Source organism: Palaemon carinicauda, chromosome 19 (assembly GCF_036898095.1).
Source record: "Palaemon carinicauda isolate YSFRI2023 chromosome 19, ASM3689809v2, whole genome shotgun sequence".
Classification (NCBI taxonomy): domain Eukaryota; kingdom Metazoa; phylum Arthropoda; class Malacostraca; order Decapoda; family Palaemonidae; genus Palaemon; species Palaemon carinicauda.
Window position 1 is genome coordinate 24,124,305 of NC_090743.1, and position 22,304 is coordinate 24,146,608.

Consider the following 22,304-nt stretch of genomic DNA (forward strand, 5'->3'; position numbering starts at 1 on the left):
AAAGTGAAACTAAACAATCAACGATTACTTTATTATTTATGATTGTAATCAGCTGATTAAGACTATGAAGAATAACAAAGAACAATTTTACAGCATTCAATATAAATTACTAATGCAAATTACATCAGAACCAATTTGTTATAAAAATGTTATTTTTATTAATAAAATAAATTTTTGAATATACTTACCCGGTGATTATATAAGCTGCAGCTCTGCTGCCCGACAGAAAAACTCTACGTTCAAAATACGCCAGCGATCGCTATGCAGGTAGGGGGTGTACATCAACAGCGCCATCTGTCGAGCAGGTACTCAGTACTCAATGTAAACACAGAACTCAATTTTCTCCTCGGTCCACTGGGTCTCTATTGGGGAGGAAGGGAGGGTCCTTTAATATATAATCACCGGGTAAGTATATTCAAAAATTTATTTTATTAATAAAAATAACATTTTTCAATATTAAACTTAGCCGGTGATTATATAAGCTGATTCACATCCAGGGGGGTGGGTAGAGACCAGCATTACTTGTTTACATTATTATGAGCTAAGTATTTTGTATTTCATTTTAGCAGTTATTCAAAATAACAAACATAAAATAAATAAGTACCTGGTAAGGAAGTCGACTTGAACAATTACTCTGCCTTTTTAAGTACGTCTTCCTTACTGAGCCTCGCGATCCTCTTAGGATGCTGAGCGACTCCTAGGAGCTGAAGTATCAAGGGTTGCTACCCATACTAAAGGACCTCATCAAAACCTCTAATCTAGGCGCTTCTCAAGAAAAGAATTTGACCACCCGCCAAATCAACCAGGATGCGAAAGGCTTCTTAGCCTTCCGGACAACCCCAAAAAACAACAATAAAAAACATTTCAAGAGAAAGATTAAAAAAGGTTATGGAATTAGGGGAATGTAGTGGTTGAGCCCTCACCCACTACTGCACTCGCTGCTACGAATGGTCCCAGGGTGTAGCAGTTCTCGTAAAGAGACTGGACATCTTTAAGATAAAAAGACGCGAACACTGACTTGCTTCTCCAATAGGTTGCGTCCATTATACTCTGCAGAGATCTATTTTGTTTAAAGGCCACTGAAGTTGCGACAGCTCTAACTTCATGTGTCCTTACCTTCAGCAAAGCATGGTCTTCCTCATTCAGATGGGAATGAGCTTCTCGTATCAACAGTCTGATATAATAGGAAACTGCATTCTTTGACATAGGTAAAGAAGGTTTCTTAATAGCACACCATAAAGCTTCTGACTGTCCTCGTAAAGGTTTAGTTCGTCTTAAATAGAACTTAAGAGCTCTAACAGGGCATAAGACTCTTTCTAGTTCATTTCCAACCAAATTTGAAAGGCTTGGAAAGCTGTAAAGAACATGTAGCCGTTTCAGATGAAAATCCGATGTTCCTGCTGAAGGCGTGTATCTCACTGACTCTTTTAGCTGTTGCTAAGCAAACGAGGAAAAGAGTCTTTAAAGTGAGATCTTTAAAGGAGGCTGATTGTAGTGGCTCGAACCTTTCTGACATAAGGAATCTTAGTACCACGTCTAAATTCCAACCCGGTGTAGCCAAACGACGTTCCTTCGAGGTCTCAAAAGACTTAAGGAGGTCCTGTAGATCTTTGTTGTTAGAAAGATCTAAGCCTCTGTGACGGAAGACTGCTGCCAACATGCTTCTGTAACCTTTGATCGTGGGAGCTGAAAGAGATCTTTCCTTCCTCAGGTATAATAGGAAGTCAGCTATTTGGGTTACAGAGGTACTGGTTGAGGATACTGAAGCCGACTTGCACCAGTTTCGGAAGACTTCCCACTTCGACTGGTAGACTCTAAGAGTGGATGTCCTCCTTGCTCTAGCAATCGCCCTGGCTGCCTCCTTCGAAAAGCCTCTAGCTCTCGAGAGTCTTTCGATAGTCTGAAGGCAGTCAGACGAAGAGCGTGGAGGCCTGGGTGTACCTTCTTTACGTGTGGCTGACGTAGAAGGTCCACTCTTAGAGGAAGAGTTCTGGGAACGTCCACCAGCCATTGAAGTACCTCGGTGAACCATTCTCTCGCGGGCCAGAGGGGAGCAACTAACGTCAACCTTGTCCCTTCGTGAGAGGCGAACTTCTGCAGTACCTTGTTGACAATCTTGAACGGGGGGAATGCATAAAGGTCTAGATGGGACCAATCCAGTAGAAAGGCATCTATATGAACTGCTGCTGGGTCCGGGATTGGCGAGCAATAAATTGGGAGCCTCTTGGTCATCGAGGTTGCAAAGAGATCTATGGTAGGTTGGCCCCATGTGGCCCATAGTCTCTTGCACACATCCTTGTGTAGGGTCCATTCTGTTGGGATGATTTGACCCTTCCGACTGAGGCAATCCGCCATGACATTCATGTTGCCTTGAATGAACCTCGTTACTAGAGAAAGGTTTAGATCTCTTGACCAGGTGAGGAGGTCCCTTGCGATCTCGTACAACGTCATAGAATGGGTCCCTCCTTGCTTGGAGATGTACGCCAAGGCCGTGGTGTTGTCTGAGTTCACCTCCACCACCTTGCCTAGAAGGAGGGACTTGAAGCTTTTCAAGGCCAGATGAACTGCCAGTAGCTCCTTGCAGTTGATATGTAACGTTCTTTGATTCGAGTTCCAAGTTCCCGAGCATTCCCGACCGTCTAATGTCGCACCCCAGCCCGTGTCCGATGCGTCCGAGAAGAGAACGTGGTTGGGGGTCTGAACAGCCAGGGGCAGACCCTCTCTGAGGTTGATGTTGTCCTTCCACCAAGTCAGTGATGACTTCATCTTCTCGGAAATGGGGATCGAGACCGCTTCTAGCGTCTTGTCCTTTTTCCAGTGAACAGCTAGGTGAAATTGAAGGGGACGGAGGTGCAGTCTCCCTAACGCAATGAACTGTTCTAGGGATGAAAGCGTCCCTATCAGACTCATCCACTGTCTGACTGAACATCGGTCCTTCTTTAGCATGTTCTGGATGCATCCTTTGGCTTGACTTGTTCTGGGGGCCGACGGAAAAGCCCGAAAAGCTTGACTGTGAATCTCCATCCCTAAGTACACTATAGTTTGGGATGGGACCAGTTGGGACTTTTCCATATTGACCAGGAGACCCAATTCCTTGGTCAGATCTAGAGTCCACTTCAGATTCTCCAGACAGCGACGACTGGAAGAAGCTCTTAGAAGCCAGTCGTCCAAATAGAGGGAGGCTCTGATGTCCGCTAAATGCAGGAATTTGGCAATATTCCTCATCAGTTTCGTAAAGACAAGAGGAGCCGTGCTTAGGCCAAAGCACAGGGCTTGAAATTGGTAGACAACCTTTTCGTAAACGAACCTCAGAAAAGGTTGGGAATCTGGGTGGATGGGGACGTGAAAGTAAGCGTCCCTTAGGTCTAAAGAGACCATCCAGTCTTCCTTCCTGACCGCTGCTAGAACAGACTTTGTGGTCTCCATGGTGAACGTCTGCTTTGTGACAAAGACATTCAGAGCACTGACGTCTAGCACCGGCCTCCACCCTCCTGTCTTCTTTACCACTAAGAAGAGACGGTTGTAGAAGCCCGGGGATTGATGGTCCCGGACTTTGACTACCGCTCCCTTTTCTAGTAAGAGAGACACCTCTTGCTTCAAAGCTAGTCTCTTGTCCTCCTCTCTGTACCTGGGAGAGAGATCGATGGGAGACGTTGCTAGAGGGGGTTTGCGTACAAACGGGATCTTGTACCCATCTCTGAGCAACTTCACAGATTGTGCATCTGCGCCCCTTTTCTCCCAGGACTGCCAGAAGTTCTTGAGTCTGGCTCCCACTGCTGTCTGAAGAAGGTGGCAGTCAGACTCTGCCCTTAAAGGACTTGGTACCTTTCTTCTTATTCCCACGTCTCCCTTCGGCACGAGCACCTCCTCTGCTGGAGGCTCTGCCACGAAAGGGCGGAATGAATCTGGACGCTGGAGTGTCCATCCTGGGTCTAGACAAGGTAGGCAAAAGGGGTGGCTTTGCGGGCAGAGGACGCAACCAGGTCATGCGCGTCTTTTTGAATCAAGGAGGCAGCAATCTCCTTTATCAACTCCTCTGGGAAAAGGCACTTTGAGAGAGGAGCAAACATAAGTTCCGATCTCTGACACTGTGTTACTCCAGCTGACAAGAAGGAGCAAAGATTTTCCCGTTTCTTGAGGACCCCGGAAACGAACGAAGCCGCAAGCTCACTGGAACCGTCCCGTATGGCCTTGTCCATGCAGGACATAATAAGCATGGAAGTTTCCTTGTCAGAAGGGGAGATCTTCCTGCTCAACGCTCCCAAACACCAATCCAAAAAGTTAAAAACCTCGAAGGCTCTGAACACTCCTTTCAACAGATGGTCTAAGTCTGAAGGAGACCAACAAATCTTGGAGCGTCTCATGGCTAGCCTGCGGGGAGAGTCTACTAGACTTGAGAAGTCGCCCTGGGCAGAGGCAGGAACTCCCAAGCCGAGAACTTCTCCCGTGGCATACCAGACGCTCGATCTGGAAGAGAGTCTCGCAGGGGGAAACTAGAATGCTGTCTTCCCAAGGTGCTTTTTGGACTGCATCCATTCTCCCAACACTCGTAAAGCTCTCTTAGACGAGCGGGCGAGGACGAGCTTCGTAAAGGCAGGCGCGGATGACTGCGTGCCTAAAGCGAACTCAGATGGAGGAGAGCGTGGGGCCGCAGAAACAAACTGATCAGGATACATCTCCCTGAACAGTGCAAGAACTTTCCTAAAGTCCAAGGAGGGTTGCGTGGTCTTGGGTTCGTCGATGTCCGTATGCGGGTCGTCAATGTGTGCAGCGTCGTCATCATCAGAGAGTCCATCATCTGAATACTGAGGAGGAAGCGGCAAAGGAGTAGGAATAGGCTGGTCAGCTGAGTCCGGCAGCACGGGTGCATGCGTGACTGAACCGGACGCAACGTCATGGAACTGTTGCCCAGTCTGTGAGCTGGCAACAACCATAGCAGCGCGGGGGCGCAAAGCGTCTACTCCAGACTGTCTAGTCTGCTGTGGGCGAGTAGTGGTAACCACACTGGGTTGCCGAGGTTGACGCACCGCGTCAAAACAAAACAACTTCGGTTGTTGTTGTAACTCGCGAACGTCAACGGAAGGTTCCGTGCGTCGCTGAACGTCAACATGCGGCTGGCAGGGTACACTGGAACGCATGGGTGGCGGGACTCTCACAGCTGGAGTGCGGGAGAAGGTAGCCTCAGCGTCCACTGGACGCACAACCGTGGGTGGTTGTAGGCTAGCGGTTGGTGCAGCGTCAACCTTCTCCGCACGAAAGTCCTGCATTAAAGACGTTAACTGTGTCTGCATGGTCTGCAGCAAAGACCACTTAGGGTCTACAGTAGCAGGTGCGGCAACAGACGGTGTTACTGCCTGATGCGGTACCGCTTTGCCTCTCTTAGGAGGTGTGCAGTCATCGGAAGACTGCAGCGAGTCCGAACTGACCCAGTGGCTACAACTGGGCCGTTGGACTTGCGCGGAAGGGACCGACTTGCGTTTAAGAGGCCGCGAGACCTTGGTCCATGGTTTCTTTCGAGAAACATCTTCCGCAGACGAGGAATAAATGGGCTCTCTCGTCTTCGTGTGGGTGGGGCGATCTTGGTTAGATACGTCCGAAACCACGGAGGGAACGTCTGTTCGCTGATTAAAGCCTCTCGAACCCTTTGGTCGTACGACATTGCTTTTCCCCTGGGCTTGGGAGCTTGCAAGAGGTCCCGGACTAGGAGGACGACAGGCACGAACAGACGAACCCTCAAGCGCAACACTATCTACAACACTTTCCACAACACTACCACTCACTTTGTCACTACCCACTGCACTCTTACAATTCAACTCCTTGACGTCTGCCATGAGTTGGTTACGGTCACTCGCCAATGACTCGACTCTCTCACCCAGAGCCTGGATGGCACGCATCATATCTGCCATCGAAGGATGTTGAGTGCTAGAAGGGGGATCAGGAGCAACCACTACAGGGGAAGGAATAGGTTGTGGGGCATGAGGAGAGGAAAAATCAACGGAGCGAGATGAACTTCTCCTGACTCTATCTCTCTCTAGCCTACGTGTGTATTTCTGGAATTCGATGAAATCGAATTCCGAAAGCCCAACGCATTCCTCACATCGATCTTCCAATTGACAGGTCTTATCCCGACAATTGGAACAAACGGTGTGAGGATCGATAGAGGCCTTCGGAAGACGCCTTGAACAGTCCCTAGCATTACATTTCCTGAATTTAGGGACTTGAGAAGGGTCAGCCATCTTGAATTAGTCAAAGGGGAATTCAAAATCTATCCAAAGTCGTCAACAAATAATCCAAAATCAATAAAAGAATGCAAGGATGTATTGAAGATAACGTCTGCAAAGCGAAAGCTAATAACTAGAAATGTGTACTTCACCAAAATCTGTGAAAACCAATCCAGTAGGCAACAGCGAATTTAGTAGGTCTTGCCGGTGGCACGACAGAGAGAAAATTGAGTTCTGTGTTTACATTGAGTACTGAGTACCTGCTCGACAGATGGCGCTGTTGATGTACACCCCCTACCTGCATAGCGATCGCTGGCGTATTTTGAACGTAGAGTTTTTCTGTCGGGCAGCAGAGCTGCAGCTTATATAATCACCGGCTAAGTTTAATATTGAAAATATAGTTTTCATACATTTTGGTTATAGTCCTTATTATTATTTATCATATGAAATACCTTCCCTCTCTCTCTCTGAGGTGCCTTACTCTACACACGTAAAATAGATTCAACAAAAATCTTTGCTTTTTTAGAAAGTATCAGATAAATACTACACACAATATAAACTTTTACTTTGCTTAAATCTATGTTCGATCGTAGGCTGGGATTAAAGCGTCAGTCGATTTCGTCAGCTGATCTCTAGCTTTAGCCGACAGCATAGCGTATGCGTACTGAATAACGTCTAAAATAATCCTGGTTTTCGATGTTATCTGAACTTCGTTTAATTATTTTTGTACTTTTTGATTGTCAATTCCAGTTGTATTTTAACAACAGCAATTACCGATTGTCTTTATTTTGGTTTTGTTGTCAGCTGTTTTCAAGGTCACGACAATATCATGATTATGATCAAATTTAGTTAACAGAGTATTGTTGATATGATTTTGCTCCCTACCACGTAATCCCTGAAGAAAAGAACGAGCGCACAGTTCAACAAACTCTCGACCAGTTTTTTATTAAAATGCCTATCTAACAACAACAGATGAACCAGCTATTGATCCACAGTCTTCTACATACGCGATGTAAACAAAGATATCGAGTATATATATTGGTAAATGTAACAACTAAGTTTATTTTATACGATTGTAAAATAATCATAATGACTCAATTTCCATTCTATACTATCTTAGAGCAAACCATATTCACAAATAATGAGCCCACGATGTACTGCAAACATACTAAATTGTAAACATCTACATTTACAAGTATGGATGCTCATTTATTCGTAAAAATAAAATTACTTTTTTGGGCTCAAGCCATGTCGTCCTGATGGAAGTTCCTTAAAGGCAGCTTCCTAGGGTATATTACAACTACGGCGATATTCCCAGAGAATTTACCTTAAGGTACCCAGAATTCTAACTCCTGGAGCGAGTATCCCTAAAAAAGACCTTAGGGATATCGTAAATATCAGTGGACGTATTCTTGACACGCCTCATAGCAATCTATACCCCGAATAGAGTTAACACTTCGTAGGGGTCAAATGGCAAGAAAACGAAAACGAGAAAGAAAAGGGGAGAGCCGTTCGTAAGGCCCTCTCTTCTCCCGTTTCGTAAGCGTGCCCTGCGCCGATTCTGGCGCCATCTGCATTCCTTTTTGCGTAGCTTTACAACTCTGTGTTTTTTCCTGTGTTTCTACCAAAATCTTGGATTTACTCTCATATTATGCTTTCTCCAACTTCTTCTGCTTCGGATAAGTTGAGTACTATTTCTTTTATGTATAAATGTAGGCTCTTGGTTAAAATTAAAGTATTTATAAGAGTTATCTTTGATACAAGAGCTGTTGCCTGCTGGAGGCGTCGTGGACGCTGTCGCTCGCTAGAATAGGATTTATTTGTTAGCAAGAGCGACGTTCCCAGCCCCCCTGCGCTTTAATAATTAGCTGCTTAGCTTAATTAGGAATTCTGTTATGATGCGTTAGTAGTGCGCCTGGCGAAAGCTTTGCCTAGGCTGACCAACACTAGTCTTCGTAACCTAGTTATTGGTCCTTGTACTTCCTGCATGATATTTAGTCTTCCAAGTGTGATTTTATATTGCTTAAAGCGTTAGGCAACGTTATACATACAGCCCTTTTCGAGTAATTTCCAAGATAGTATTGGAGTGAGTTTCGGTGATTTAGGTAATCGATTCTCTTAGTGCCTAGGCTAGGTTGTCTTAGGTCTTGATAATATTATCTTTTCCCCGTTTGCTCCCTTCTCTTCGGGGAAGGGGCAAACCCTTTCCCTCTGTTTAAGCCTTAGGCTTAACTCTAGTGGTTTGTTTGAATTAATTTTCAAATATAACTATGCTGGAGTAGTACTGTACCTTCCTGCTCCAACTGAATTGGTTCAGAGGGGGACAGTACAGCAGTGTATTAGTCTGAGTCCGTGTTGGTCTAGCGTGGGGCAGAGTCTCCCTTGCTGCCTGACACGGGCATAGGAGGTTTATCCTCCTTGATTCACCTTGGAAGGTTTCGGTAATTATGATCCCTTCGCTCGGTGACCCCTCAGACTTGTCCTCTTTGCTGTTCCAGGTTCGGGATATGTTCCCTTTCCGGAATAGCAATTCCTTCCTTGCCTTGGTTTTAGGGAGGCAGCCAGTAGTGCCAGCCTCCCTCCCTGGATCTCTCTGGCTGAGATGAGCTTTCTTAGTTTGGAATGGTCCTTAACCAAGGCAAGGTTGGACAGGACCCTCTGTCCTTCCCTTCTATTTTCCGTTTCCTTTGTGTCAGTCGTCTCACATCCGTACCTAGCATAGGTTGGGATGGGGAGCTGACGTGGTCCCCTGTCGGCCGGCAGAGAGTGCCGACCGGCAGAGGCCCTATCCTTTGAGTGCTGCCCGGTCCTTCCTTGGTCCCTCAACCGCTGCCGTCTGTAGTTTCAGTAAGCAGTGGTTAGGAAGCTTGACTTAGTGTCTCCCCTTCCTCTCGGCACTCTTTCGGGTGTCGGGCGCGGAGGTACATAGCCTCTTAGCCCGGCACCCATTCTGTTGTCTTCTCTTGTGTTGTCCTTGCCGTCTGCCGGCCTAGTGGCCGGCCGTCGGTAGGGGGGTGTTCGCTAGTTCTCTTGCTGTCGGTCGGCGGTGGTCTTATGCCTTTGTTGGCCGGTCTCCTTGCTCACCTGCCGGCCGCTTTGAGTGGCGGCCGGCAGCCGGACGCTACCTGGAGTGGATGCCAGCCGGCAGGGTTTACTCACCGCTGCCGGGCCGGCCTGCTACATCACTCGGTTGGCCGGCCACTAAGAGTGATGGCCGGCAGCTGGGTGCCAACCGGGTAGCTATGGACCGGCAACCACTACCGACCGGTTCAGGCATAGGAACTGGAGTTCTCCCCCGTCTGGGTGATCCTAAGTTGCATACTTGAGACCTACCTTTGGAAAAGGGGGTGGGGGTGCTGACCGGCAAGAGCCGGCCGGCACACCACCCTCATGTACTGTATCAGTTCTTCCCTGTTTAATGTCTTCTACCAGGGGAGAACATGATATAGTAGGTTACAACACTGTCTTTTCTAACTTACTTGTGTTGCCTTGTGCAGTCACTTGGTGTTGCCTTACAGGGATGAAAAGAGAACTCTTTTCATCTTTAGCCAGAATGGTAAAATCTTACCTTAGGTGTGAGCTACACCTAATTTCCCTCGGGAAATATGATCTTTGGTTATTCTAGCAAAGACTAACCATTTGATTTTAATGGCTGGTGGGCTTCCACAGGTGATTGTGGGGGATTCACAAGTATGTGTCTTTTCCTTATTCTTTGTGGTCTTGCACGACCCGTTGTTGTTGGCCTTACAGATAAGAAAGTGAGTTCTTTCTTGTTTACTATCCGGTATTTTAAAATCATTCCTTAGGGGGGGCTACACCTTCTTCCTTTGGAAATTTTCCATTGGTTAATCTGGCATAGATTAACTATACGATTTTATGAATTGGAAGGCTACAACAATTGGGTGTGCGGGAAATACAAGGATGTGTCTTTCCGTTTTGTTATGCTACTGTGCATATCCAGTGATACGTAGTTCACTTGATACTCATGGAAATTTCTTCTCTTTACAGGAGGACCATCCGTAGTGCGGATGTATTTCTGCAACGTCCGCAGTAGGGCTTCTGCGGACATGGTTCTGAAGGAGGCGTGTGGCATGCGCTGTCTCCACGGATGTTCTCCGGTATTGGGTTCCCCAGGTATGTTTCATATGCACTAACCTATCTATTGAGGTTTTTCTTTTCGCTTCGCTCAAAATCCGTTTTCGTCTCCCCTATAACGGTGGATTCAAGGGATATAGCTAGGGAGAAGCTTCGTACCTGGGTGAGGGGCTTTCAGAAAATTACCTCTGGACCTTATCTTCCAAATGAGAAGATGAGGGCTTTCTTTTCCTAGGGCATCAACTGTTACAGTGATTCCCCAACCTCAAGAGGAGGTCCCCTTAATTCAGATCCCGTGGATGCTGAAGTCACGGTCGCCTTGCTTAGCATCCAGTTGGACGACAGGATGCCAGACGTGTCCGAACGTCTGGAGGAAGACCTCCTGGCAGAAGGCCAGGATGAAGTTCGAGCTCCGGACAAGGTAGCGGAAGAGGCCGAGAGAGGTCGGCTGCTCCGGTTCAGGTCCTTGAACCTGCTCCCTCAACATCATCTGCTCTCGCAGTAGAGCAGGCCCTCCCTCCATTGTTGGCTTGATCCAACAAAGGCAGAGGGAGAAGAATGGGAAGGCAGCTGCATTGTAACTGCAGGGGCACATCCGGACTGCGAGGTCCGGTGGAAGGAGGTACCAGCTTCAAAGGAAGAGACAGAGCCTAAGGAGGTCGTAGTGATAGACCATGACAGGCTCATGCCTTGCTTTCTTCTTTGATGAAAGAGAGGGGCGTCATGAACTCAAAGGTAGCTGTATTTGAGTAAGAGGCTCCCTTCCTTTGTGTCCTCTCCTGCCACAGCCTTCCCCCTTTTTTCGCTGAAAGGGTTTGCGGCGGTTTTGAAAACAGTCGAGGCTGGCAAGCCTTTCCCCTCCCTGGTGGAGTGTAAACCCTTGTTGCTGGCCTTTAGAAAGGAAGATTTAGTAAGCAAAACAAGGACTGGAAGGACGTCCATCTTACCTTCTCAGTCCAGATGTGGGAGGCGGATTTTGTCGGATGCCGGTTCGGCGAGATCCTCTCTAAGCTGTCTGGGTTTCTTTTGCGGAGAGAACTCTAGACAAAAGAAAGACTGGCTGCCTCTTTGTCTCTTCAGTCCACGTTGAGACGATGACAAGTGATCCCAAGGTCCATGAAACGTTCATGGTTGTGATCAAGACTCATCTGGCCACTGTGACGAAGGATCTCTACAGCTCCGTCAGGGCGAAGAGAACCTGTAGGGAATTCGAGTTCGCCCGGGCTACGATGAGGCACGAGCCAAGGAAACTAATCTCCTCCAACAGTTGGGACAAAGACCTTTTCCCTAGTGAGTCGGTCAAAAAGGTTGATAGGGCCGCCACGGACGATAGAAATCTTCTCCGGGAGTGGGGCCTGTCTACCAAGAGAAATTCTTCCCCGGATGGGGTCCCCAACCTTGGAGGAAGACTAAAAGGATTAGGATACTTTCTCGGCCAGCTAAGTCAAGTAGACATCAGCAGCAACGGCATTTGCTGATGCCCTCAGTGCCCCAGATGGTGGCAAAAACCCCGACCACACTTCAGTGGGTTCCCCAATTCGTGTCGACACAGTCTCCGGCATTCAACCCATCGTTCGAAGGTCAGTCAACTGCCTGTCGAACAAGCCTAGAGGAGCAGCCAGAATTTCGTCTAGGCGCCCCTCAAGGAGAAGGGGTTTCATGGGTGGTCGAGGTCAGAGAGGCAAGACCTCAGGACAACAGTCCGAGCGAGATGATATTGGTAGAAGGGAGTCTCCAACGCTTTTGGGATCGGTGGACCTTCGATCCCTGGGTCCACAGCCTACTCAAGAAGGGACTGGGCTGGAGCTGGTACAGCACTCCATCCCCATACCCTCGGCGTTTTTCCGATACTCCACCCCCGTTCTGGAGGAGTTCATTCATGAACTGTTAGAGGAAAAGTGATCCGAAGGGTAAAGTCCATCTAATTCCAAGGGAGGCTGTTTTGTGTTCCCAAGAAAGACTCGAAAATCTCGGAGTCATTCTGGACTTGTCGCCACTTAACAGGTTCATAGCGAACTACAGGTTCAAGATGCTAACAATACAACACATAAGGACCTTACTGCCCAAGTGGGCAATTACCGCCTCCATAGTTTTGTCAGACGCCTATCGGCACGTTCCAATCTATTGTCGATTCCCCTCCTACCTAAGGTTAAGGCTACAACGAAGACTATACGTCTTCAAAGCCATGCCTCTCGGGCTTAAAATAGCCCCAAGGATTTTCACGATGCTTGCGAACGTAGTTCTCAGTCAATTACGCCTAAAGGGAATTCAGGTAGTAGCCTACCTGGATTTTTGGATGGGGTGGGCAGCACCCAGGACAGAATGCTTGCAAGCTTCCCTGTATGTGATCCATTTCCTAGATTATCTAGGCTTCAAGATCAACAGGAAAAGTCTCAACTTCCTCCATCTCTAAGTTCCGGTGGGTGTGAATCCACTGGGACCTAATGTCACACCGTTTTCTCCGTCATGGCGGAGAAAAGAAAGGAGATAGCTGGTTCTGTCAAGAGACTTCTAGATTCCGTATGGATATCAGATGCGAACTGGAGAGTGTACTGGGGTCTCTCCAGTTTACTTCGGTGACAGACCCGGTGCTAAGAGCACAGCTAAAGGATGCAACCGGAGATTGGAGTAGTTATGCATCAGATGCGCGAAGAGATCTGAGAAGACCAGTTCCGCTTCGTCGAAATACTCTTCTTAGGCCTTGGTCCCAAGCCAGACTCCTTAGGAAGTCGGTTCTTCTTCATCCACCTCCCCCGTCGGTGACGAGTCACCCAGACGCCTCGAAGGAGGGATGGGGAGTTCACTCTCATCAGAAAAAGGCCCAAGGGTCTTGGTCCAGTCTATTCAAGACCTCTCACAGTCATTTTCGAGAGACTATGACAGTCCTTCTTTCCTTCAAGAAAGTCTCCCCGCATCGCTCAATCCACATTAGGTTGGTGCTGGACAGCGGGGGAGTTGTGAGATACTTGAATCGACAAGGATCAAGGTCGCCACCTCTCAACCAGGTGATGTTGGCCATCTTCCGATTTGGGGGAAGAAGAAATGGTACCTGTCAGTAGTTCACCTTTAAGGAGTCCGCAATGTGACAGCGGACGCTCTATCCAGGTTCACACCGATAGAGTCGGAATGGTCCCTAGACGCAGGACCATTCTCCTTCATTCTGAGTCAAGTCCCAGAACTGCGGCTAGACCTCTTTGCGACGAAAGACAACAAGAAGTTGCCCCTGTATGTGTCCCCGTACGAGGACCCCTTGGCGGAAGCAGTGGACGCGATGTCCCTCGACTGGAACAGATGGTTCAAGATTTATCTGTTCCCTCCTTACAACCTTCTGTTGAGGGTCCTCAACAAACTGAGATCATTTAAGGGAGTAGCGGCAGTAGTGGCCCACAAATGACCGAACAGTGTGGGGTTCCCTCTGGCATTGGAACTACGATTGGAGTTTCGTCCGCTACCAGATCCAGTTCTGACCCAGTGAGTCCAGAAGTCAATTGTCTGCGCTTCATCACAGAAAACCCGGACCCAGCAGCTCATGATTTCTTTCCTTAATCAGGTGAGAAAGTGTTTCGGGATTTCGAAAGCCAGCACGGACTTCCTAAAGGATTATAAGTGCAAACCTTTTATAAGGCAATATGAGTCATCTTGGAGAGAATGGGTAGCCCTTGTCAGACGAAGATTCCGCAGGAGATCACGACGGACTTCTGCTTGTCTTTCTTCTTCCATCTCCATGGTTATGGATCGGTAACTAACACGATTTTATCATGTAGGCCTGCTTTGACAAGACCCATTCTATATGCCTTCCAGGTCGACCTCGCTAACGAGATCTTTTATAAAAGTTCCGAAAGCCTGCGCTAGGCTCAGACCTTTAGCACCTCCAAAGCCCAATTCATGGTCTTTAGAAAAGTTCTTCATGTTGCTTCACTGTTGAACAATAAGGAGTGTGCGTTAAAGGATTTGACCCATAAGTTATCCTCCTTTTTGCACTCGCGTCCGGGGCCAGGGTTAGTGAGATCATACCCCTCTCGAGAGAGGAAGGTCGTGTTCAGTCCCTGGATGGGTGAACTGAACCTATTTCCGGATCCTACGTTTCTCACCAAGAACGAGTTACCCACCATCAGGTGGGGTCCCTGAAGAATCTGCCCTCTGAAAGAAGATGCATCTCTATGTCCAGTAGAATGCCTAAAGGTCTATCTTCGTAGAACTTCAGACTTCAAGGATGGCCATCTGGCCAGGGGAGAAACGTCAGGCTCAAAATTTATTACTGAAATAACTCAGGGCGAAAATCACATATCTTATTCGCAGAGCGGATCCTGACTGTTCACCCACAGGTCACGATCCGAGGAAAGTTGCTTCATCCTTAAACTTCTTTAGTTGTAGGGATTTTGGACATCTTCGTTCGTACACTGGCTGGAAGTCTTCCAGAGTGTTCTTTCGTCACTATGCGAAGCAAGTGCAGCAACTAAGAGGTTCTGTGGTGGCAGTGGGTTGCGTTGTTAACCCTGCTGTTTAACTCTGCGAGGAACAGTAACTTAATTGGGACAATTAATTCCAGGGTGAGTATGTAGTCACATGTTGTACTACATACTATGTGAGGGTACTGGGTGACCCACGTTGACTGTTCCACTTTCAAAGGTGAACCCAGCATAAGTGCAAACATGCGTGCCGAGCGTTTCTAACGCTAATGTGACTGATTAGTAAAACAGACTTTTGACTTTGATACTTTGGTATCTTAAAAGTGGCTCCAATGTTTTTTCTTTCAGACAAACAAGTTGCTGTTTACTATCATACTTATGCTTAAAGTTTTAGTTATCCTCCTCTTATATATAGATATATATATATATATATGAGTGTGGTTAACCTGTTTGTTTATTGTCTGTCAATAAACTGGTTCTTGAGAACCTTGCGTCTCCTTCACCTGTGAGCATTCATTCTATGTATATTTACCCGGGGATAATTCTAATAGAATGTTCCCTTATGCAAGCTAATATTGCATTGGTTTATGCTTCCCCTTAGCTGGAGGACTCCATCCCATAAAGGGATGGTGGCGGATTTACGAGTTTCCTCCTAAGCGGATATGAACCTTTGTCCAATACGTGTTTTGAGCGGAGGACTGGTCGATATTTCATATTGACACAGTGATTCTTTTCGAACTTCGCTTTACCCAGTATGGGGTGAGACCACTATACTCGCTTGCCTGGGGTTCATACTTAGATATATGTACTCTTCGAGACTTTCCCAGAGTCTAGTAAGACTCTTCCCTGTTGGGGGCAGGAAGCTCTATCATGGTTTATGATTAGTTGAAAAGATGTATGACGGTAACATCTTAGGTCTCTAGGTCGCGTCGACTGGGGGAAATATTTCTGAGGAGTACGGCACATTTTGAGAATCCACAGATACAGTAATGCTCTGGTATACTTCCATCAGGACGACATGGCTTGAGCCCAAAAAACGGATTTTGAGCGAAGCGAAAAATCTATTTTTGGGTAAGATGGCCATGTCGTCCTGATGGACCCGCCCTTCCCTTTCAATGAAAGGGCCGTAGGATCCCTCCCTACATACAGTATCTGTAGCACCTCGTGTTTCGCTACAAGGAATGCAGATGGCGCCAGAATCGGCGCAGGGCACGCTTACGAAACGGGAGAAGAGAGGGCCTTACGAACGGCTCTCCCCTTTTCTTTCTCGTTTTCGTTTTCTTGCCATTTGACCCCTACGAAGTGTTAACTCTATTCGGGGTATAGATTGCTATGAGGCGTGTCAAGAATACGTCCACTGATATTTACGATATCCCTAAGGTCTTTTTTAGGGATACTCGCTCCAGGAGTTAGAATTCTGGGTACCTTAAGGTAAATTCTCTGGGAATATCGCCGTAGTTGTAATATACCCTAGGAAGCTGCCTTTAAGGAACTTCCATCAGGACGACATGGCCATCTTACCCAAAAATAGATTTTTCGCTTCGCTCAAAATCCGTTTTATGGTATTAAATTAAAAAAATAAAATCTATTTATTTGTAAGTTTAGATAGATTCTTATCAACAATTTATTATTCATATTGCATTTATAAATAAAATACAGAAATGGGATTGGTTATTTGTGGTTTAGCCTCGCGACAAGTAAATTCAGAGACAAGTAAATTCGACTTGAGTTGGTTTTCAACATACGTTGCCTCTCCTGGAACCAATTACTGACGTAAGGCGAGGTACACCTGTATAGTACTTTACCGTAAAGTAATTTTAGCTGCTTTTTCTTACAAGTCTGATATATGAAAACCAGAGCTTTTGAATGACCCACACTATGTCTTCAATACGAACTAAATACCAGGAAACAAGAGTTTGTGATATTAAACAAATTCTGGTTAGAAAAATTAGTCATTAATTAATACCCAGGATGAGCCCAGCTATTCATTTGTAAGGAATTTCACTTGATTAATTCTGATCATCTGTAATTCCTAATGTCTAAATATCAATAATTTTCATATTCTTAAAACCAATTCCAAAAGATCAACAAACATAAAATGTAAATTTCTAAAACTGATTTTGGATTTTGATTTACGAATTAAGACCACATGACCAGGCACTGCTGCCTGGAATGCCAATCACCAGGAACGGAGGTAGACGGATAAAAAACCAGCGCAGCAAGAGGCTGAAGAAAATTCGCAAAGATCTGTAAATAATGCCTTAAGTGTACCGTGTGAGCTTAGGTACAATAAAGAGAAAGTATCAATTATTTGTTATAGTTTTATAAATTGTTTGGTAGTATAGTACTGTAGTCTGAAACAAGTGAAATACTGGTGCTTATGATTTTGAGGCCTGACATTAATGTTCACTAATGTTATTTATTCTAATTATTATATAAAAAAATGACAAATTCGTAGATAATTTGTATTTTTCCTAACGATACAAGTCTTAGCTATTTCTTTAGGGGTACTACTTTCTGCAAAGCTGAAATGACGAGCCATTAAAATTTAGCGAGGGTTAACTACCTACACTGCTAGTTAGCGGGGGTGAGGGGGGTAGCTTGCTACTACTCCCACTCACACACCGCTGATTTAGCTCACTTTGCTTGGAGGTAAGACTTCATGGGGGATAGGGATGGCAGGCAAGTTTATATAAATAGCTAAGGTTTGTATCGTTAGGAAAAATACAAATTTTCTACGAATTTGTCGTTTGTTCCGTAACTGGAATACAAACCTACGCTATTTATTTAGGGGTGACTCACCCATTAGGAAGGGTGGACGTCCCTGCCAATCTGGCTTTTGGCTTTACCTGGGGGCTCCTTATCTCAGTATCTTAGTACTCAAAACCTTGCTACGCAAGGTCTGCGACCTACACAAGCTGTGTGTTGAGATATTTAGAAGTGTGACTGTCTAGTGAAAGTTATTCTGAGTCTTTTTGTAGGAAAAACTGTTGTAACCAAAACTTTCCCAATACCACCTCGCCAGGGTATGGGGATGCAACAGTATTAGCTTAATACTAGGTACACAAGGGAGCATGGTTTACCCGCAGTGGTTTGAGGTCAGCTTATGCAGAGAACCTAGGATGCTGCTTTCCCCAAGAGAGGGGAGGATGAAGAAAAGAATAAGAGCCAGTCAAATCTTTTCATTCACACAGACTAAAACCGGGTAACAGTGCCCTCAAATACTGAATCATTATTCAATGAAGAGAAGATTTGAATGAATCAAATTCAATGTGAAGTGATTAGACAGCTAAATAACGGAAATATCAGGAACAGCAGGCGAGCGCTTGCGCGCAATAGCGCACGAGCGCGCAGGGGATACCTGGCACTTAAGCGACTTGCTCACAATGTGAGAAAGCCCCTTTTGCACCGAAGGGACCGGTGCCCGTTGGATAACGGGGTGCGTGGGCGCCCACAGCGCGTCAGCAGCCAGGAACGGAGACGGTAGGTCAGCAGGTCTGGCAGGCGAAGGAGATTGGGAACGATCAGCAGAGAGGTCCAGGGATGCGGCTGCAACGGTTGGTGCACGGTGAGGAGAATTCTCTGCGGGGGACTGCGAAGGCGAAGAACCGAAGAGGTGCCTCCTAACTCCCTTGTGGGGAGAAGGAAGGCCTCTACGGCGAAGAGGAAGACAAGCCTTACTTCTGATACGTCCTCTAGGGGCAGCAGGCAGACCATCATCAGTCCTCCGAAGAGGAGTCTCTGTTAGTGAACTCCCCCAAGGGGGAGAATCACTTGCAGGAGAGACCGTTGGACTTAGCTCCTCCCTCGAAGGATGTTCGGAGGGGGGAACTAAGCCTTCAGCAACATCAGCACCCAAAGCAGAGGTTTGACCTAACTCGTCGGAAGCCTCTGCCACAACAACGTCGACGATAGACAGAGGGTCAACCTCTGCTATCACCGGCGACTATTTGACAGCAGCCCCCAACCTAATTATGTCAAACAGGGCTTCCTTAGAGGACGAACCCTGAAGCCCCAAGGAAGCCCAAAGCTAAAATAAATCATTGTTAGACACATTATCAGAAATAACCTCGCCCGGGGGAGGAGGAGGAGCTGCCTCGCTATGGGAGGCAACGCCCTCTCCCGAATCCCGAGGTTGGCGAACAAAAGTACGGCCTACGCTACCACTCGACGGCCTCTCGGAAGAGACCGATCGTGTGGGAGCTTCGAAGGAGGTTTGGGCTACGGAAGAAAAGTCCTTGGGATTTTCTCTCTTCAAGGAAACCACTGAAGGAGAAATATCCCGTTTAGACTTCTTCCGGCGCCGGGAAAACCTCTCCCACTGGGAGGTAGACTACTCGCTACACTCACCACACACTTTATTTCTGTCACACCGTTGACCCCTACAAAAAGGACACAAGTTGTGAGGGTCCGTGTCGACCGCCGACATATAAGTTCCACAAGGGCGGTCAGGTAATCCGGGACACTTCCGCATGATAGAGGCCAACTTCCAAACACACTGAAAAGAAAAAGCAAAAACAAAGAACAAAGGCTGTCAATTAAGCGAGGTTGGGAGCAGACACGTCTGATCGTCACCCGAGCCAAAAGCAAAGTGAACTATTCACAGGTGTGGCTCGTCATTTCAGCTACGCCGAAAGTAATACTGTACCCATATTAAATAGCGTGGTTTGTATTTCAGTTACGGAACAATTATGTATTTTAGATTGAATCCTGTTCTAATAAAGATGTGATGCAATTCCATGTATGGTGACCTGGCAAAACACTATTGTTATAATTCTACTTTCAAACTAAATTCAATCACCCTGCCAGAAATACACCTTGTGATCTTTTTAAAATCCATACATCTCACATATTGAATATTTCTCACTACTGAACTTTCCATACAAAATTTCTTATCATTATTAGTGACAGAATTTGGAAGGGTGTGTGAGAGAAGGAAGTTGAGAGTTAATGTGGGTAAGAGTAAGGTTATGAAATGTACGAGAAGGGAAGATGGTGCGAGGTTGAATGTTATGTTGAATGGAGTTACTTAAGGTGGATCAGTCTAAGTACTTGGGGTCTGTTGTTGCAGCAAATGGAGGAGTGAAAGCAGATGTACATCAGAAAGTGAATGAAAGATGCAAAGTGTTGGGGGCAGTGAAGGGAGTGGTAAGGAATAGAGGGTTGGGCATGAATGTAAAGAGAGTTCTGTATGAAAAAGTGATTGTACCAACTGTGATGTATGGATCGGAGTTGTGGGGAATGAAAGTGATGGAGAGACAGAAATTGAATGTGTTTGAGATGAAGTGTCTGAGGAGTATGGCTGGTGTATCTCGAGTTGATAGGGTTAAGAACGAAGTGGTGTGGGTGAGAACAGGTGTAAGAAATGAGTTAGCAGCTAGAGTGGATATGAATGTGTTTAGGTGGTTTAGCCATGTTGAGAGAATAGAAAATGGTTGTCTGCTAAAGAAGGTGATGAATGCAAGAATTGATGGGAGAAGTACAGAAGGAAGGCCAAGGTTTGGGTGGATGGATGGAGTGAAGAAAGCTCTGGGTGATGAGAGGATAGATGTGAGAGAGGCAAGAGAGCGTGCTAGAAATAGGAATGAATGGCGAGCGATTGTGACGCAGTTCCGGAAGGCCCTGATGGTTCCTCCGGTTGCCTTGGATGACCGCAGAGGTAACAGCAGTAGGGGATTCAGCGTTATGAAGCTTCATCTGTGGTGGATAACGGAGGAGGGTGGGCTGTGGCACTCTAGCAGTACCAGCCGAACTCGGTTGAGTCCTTTGTCAGGCTGGGAGGAACGTAGAGAGTAAAGGTCCCCTTTTTTTCATTTGTTTGATGTCGGCTACACCCCAAAATTGGGGGAAGTGCCTTGGTATATGTATGTGTATGATTACACTATCATTGTATACAGTAAAACATGTTGCAGGTTGAGTTACAGTATTAACCAAGTCGTAAAAAAACGTTCATAGAATGCCGGCAAGGAATTTACCTGCAAAACAGCTCCATTATATCCCATTCTATTGGCATGAGTGATCAATGCAGAATCTTTGGCTGTGTTCACCACTTCCTGGTCATCTTTATTATAACAAAACAGAGCCACTGGAGCTACTCTCATGGCACCTAAAAAAAATTAGAAATTGATAAAATGGTTGTGATTAAGAATGATCTTAATTACAAGACGTTAGAGCAACATTATGAAAATTAATGATTAAGTTCAAAATATGTGGCCAAATTAATAAAAATATTTAGCATGAGGAAAAGGTTTCCTTTGGTACCAGTCCAAAACAGTTAATAGAATAACTAAAAAAATTACAGTACCTTGGAGTTCTGTAAATGGAAGACAGTACTGCAAGTTATTTTTTCAAGACCAAAGTAATTAGCAATGAATACCTTCCAAAATTTTTCTTTAAAATACAGTTAACAAATATGTAAAACCATCATCATCATGAATGTTTTTACATCATCTCCTCCTTTACAAAATTAGACCTGTATAGTTAACACCCTTCTCTTATATTCTATATTCTGGCCCCCTGAACTCACATTATGTTTTTTAAGTCTTCATATAGTTGCTTTATCAATGATTTCTTGGGCCATCCTACAGATCTTTGTCATGCTACTTATCTACTTTCCTGACCGATAATTCTTCATCCCTTTTTATTATACGTTTAACCCATTTCAATTTTGTGTTCTCAGACTTTTTCAGCATCTGGACACCAGAACTCTAAATTAATTAATTTGTTATAAAACATTACTTTTGCAATCCAGTTAGGAATTTTAACATTTCCAAAAACTCAAACCTGACATTTCCTAAGCGAGCAGACGATGAATGATGACAGGAAATATAACAAAGGATTTTCAGTAATTATACTCATCATTCATATATATCACCTTTTTCAACCTGAAGTAATGGGATTATTTAGATTTACTAGTTTGGGTCATATAGCCCAGTGATAGGGCCTGTGAGGCCATTCAACATCGAAGAAAAAAACTGCCATTACATTGGAGCAAGAGTCAGAAGATAAAATAGTTGTCATTCCATATTAATTTAAATATACAAACCTCCATTTCCAAAAGACCCTCTGCCATTAAACTGTAATCCTGCTGGTGTGTATACATCACTGAACTTGTTTACCCTCAAGGCTGCAAACACATCAACAATATTTGCCCCATATCCTCTGTTTGGCTCTGCATAGTACTCCTTCACAAATCTAGAGGGGCAGACAAGTACAGTATTACTTTCCTTTTTCATTTAAGAAAACCCCAAATTCATAAAAATATTAACATATCCTGTTTAAGAATACAAAAAAGATGACAAATCAACATTTCTCAAGAATTAATATAAAACAATCTTTTCTTCAAACAAACGTCTTAGCCATTAATTGCCTTATCTATGTAAGAAAATATCCAGTCACATCCATAAAAATTCAAAACTGACAAACAACTGGCCAAAAACTCTGTTGTCATTCCATTGGGCTTCAATTTGTGAATCAAACATGTGCAGGCCTGGATGGTGGTAATGTTCCATTATAATTTATAGGTTTGTATAGGAAAAATATTTTTGCATAATACATATATCACTTGTTCTTTACATCC

At 45.5% G+C, this 22,304-nt stretch overlaps 1 protein-coding gene across 3 annotated transcripts in view; it reads right to left on the bottom strand.

Moving 5' to 3' along the window:
* The window catches only part of LOC137658523 (ADP-ribosylhydrolase ARH3-like), a 97,802-nt gene that overhangs the window by 55,902 nt on the left and 19,596 nt on the right, over positions 1-22,304 (bottom strand). For all 3 annotated transcript variants that reach the window (XR_011047355.1, XM_068393314.1, XM_068393315.1), the window contains exons 4-5: positions 21,771-21,919; positions 20,701-20,831 (exon numbers count right to left, since the gene is read on the bottom strand). Coding sequence is in view for 2 of the 3 variants with exons in the window: in XM_068393314.1 (XP_068249415.1) it covers positions 20,701-20,831; positions 21,771-21,919 (280 nt within the window). In the remaining variant the exon portion in view is untranslated. The remainder of the gene's footprint in view (positions 1-20,700; positions 20,832-21,770; positions 21,920-22,304) is intronic.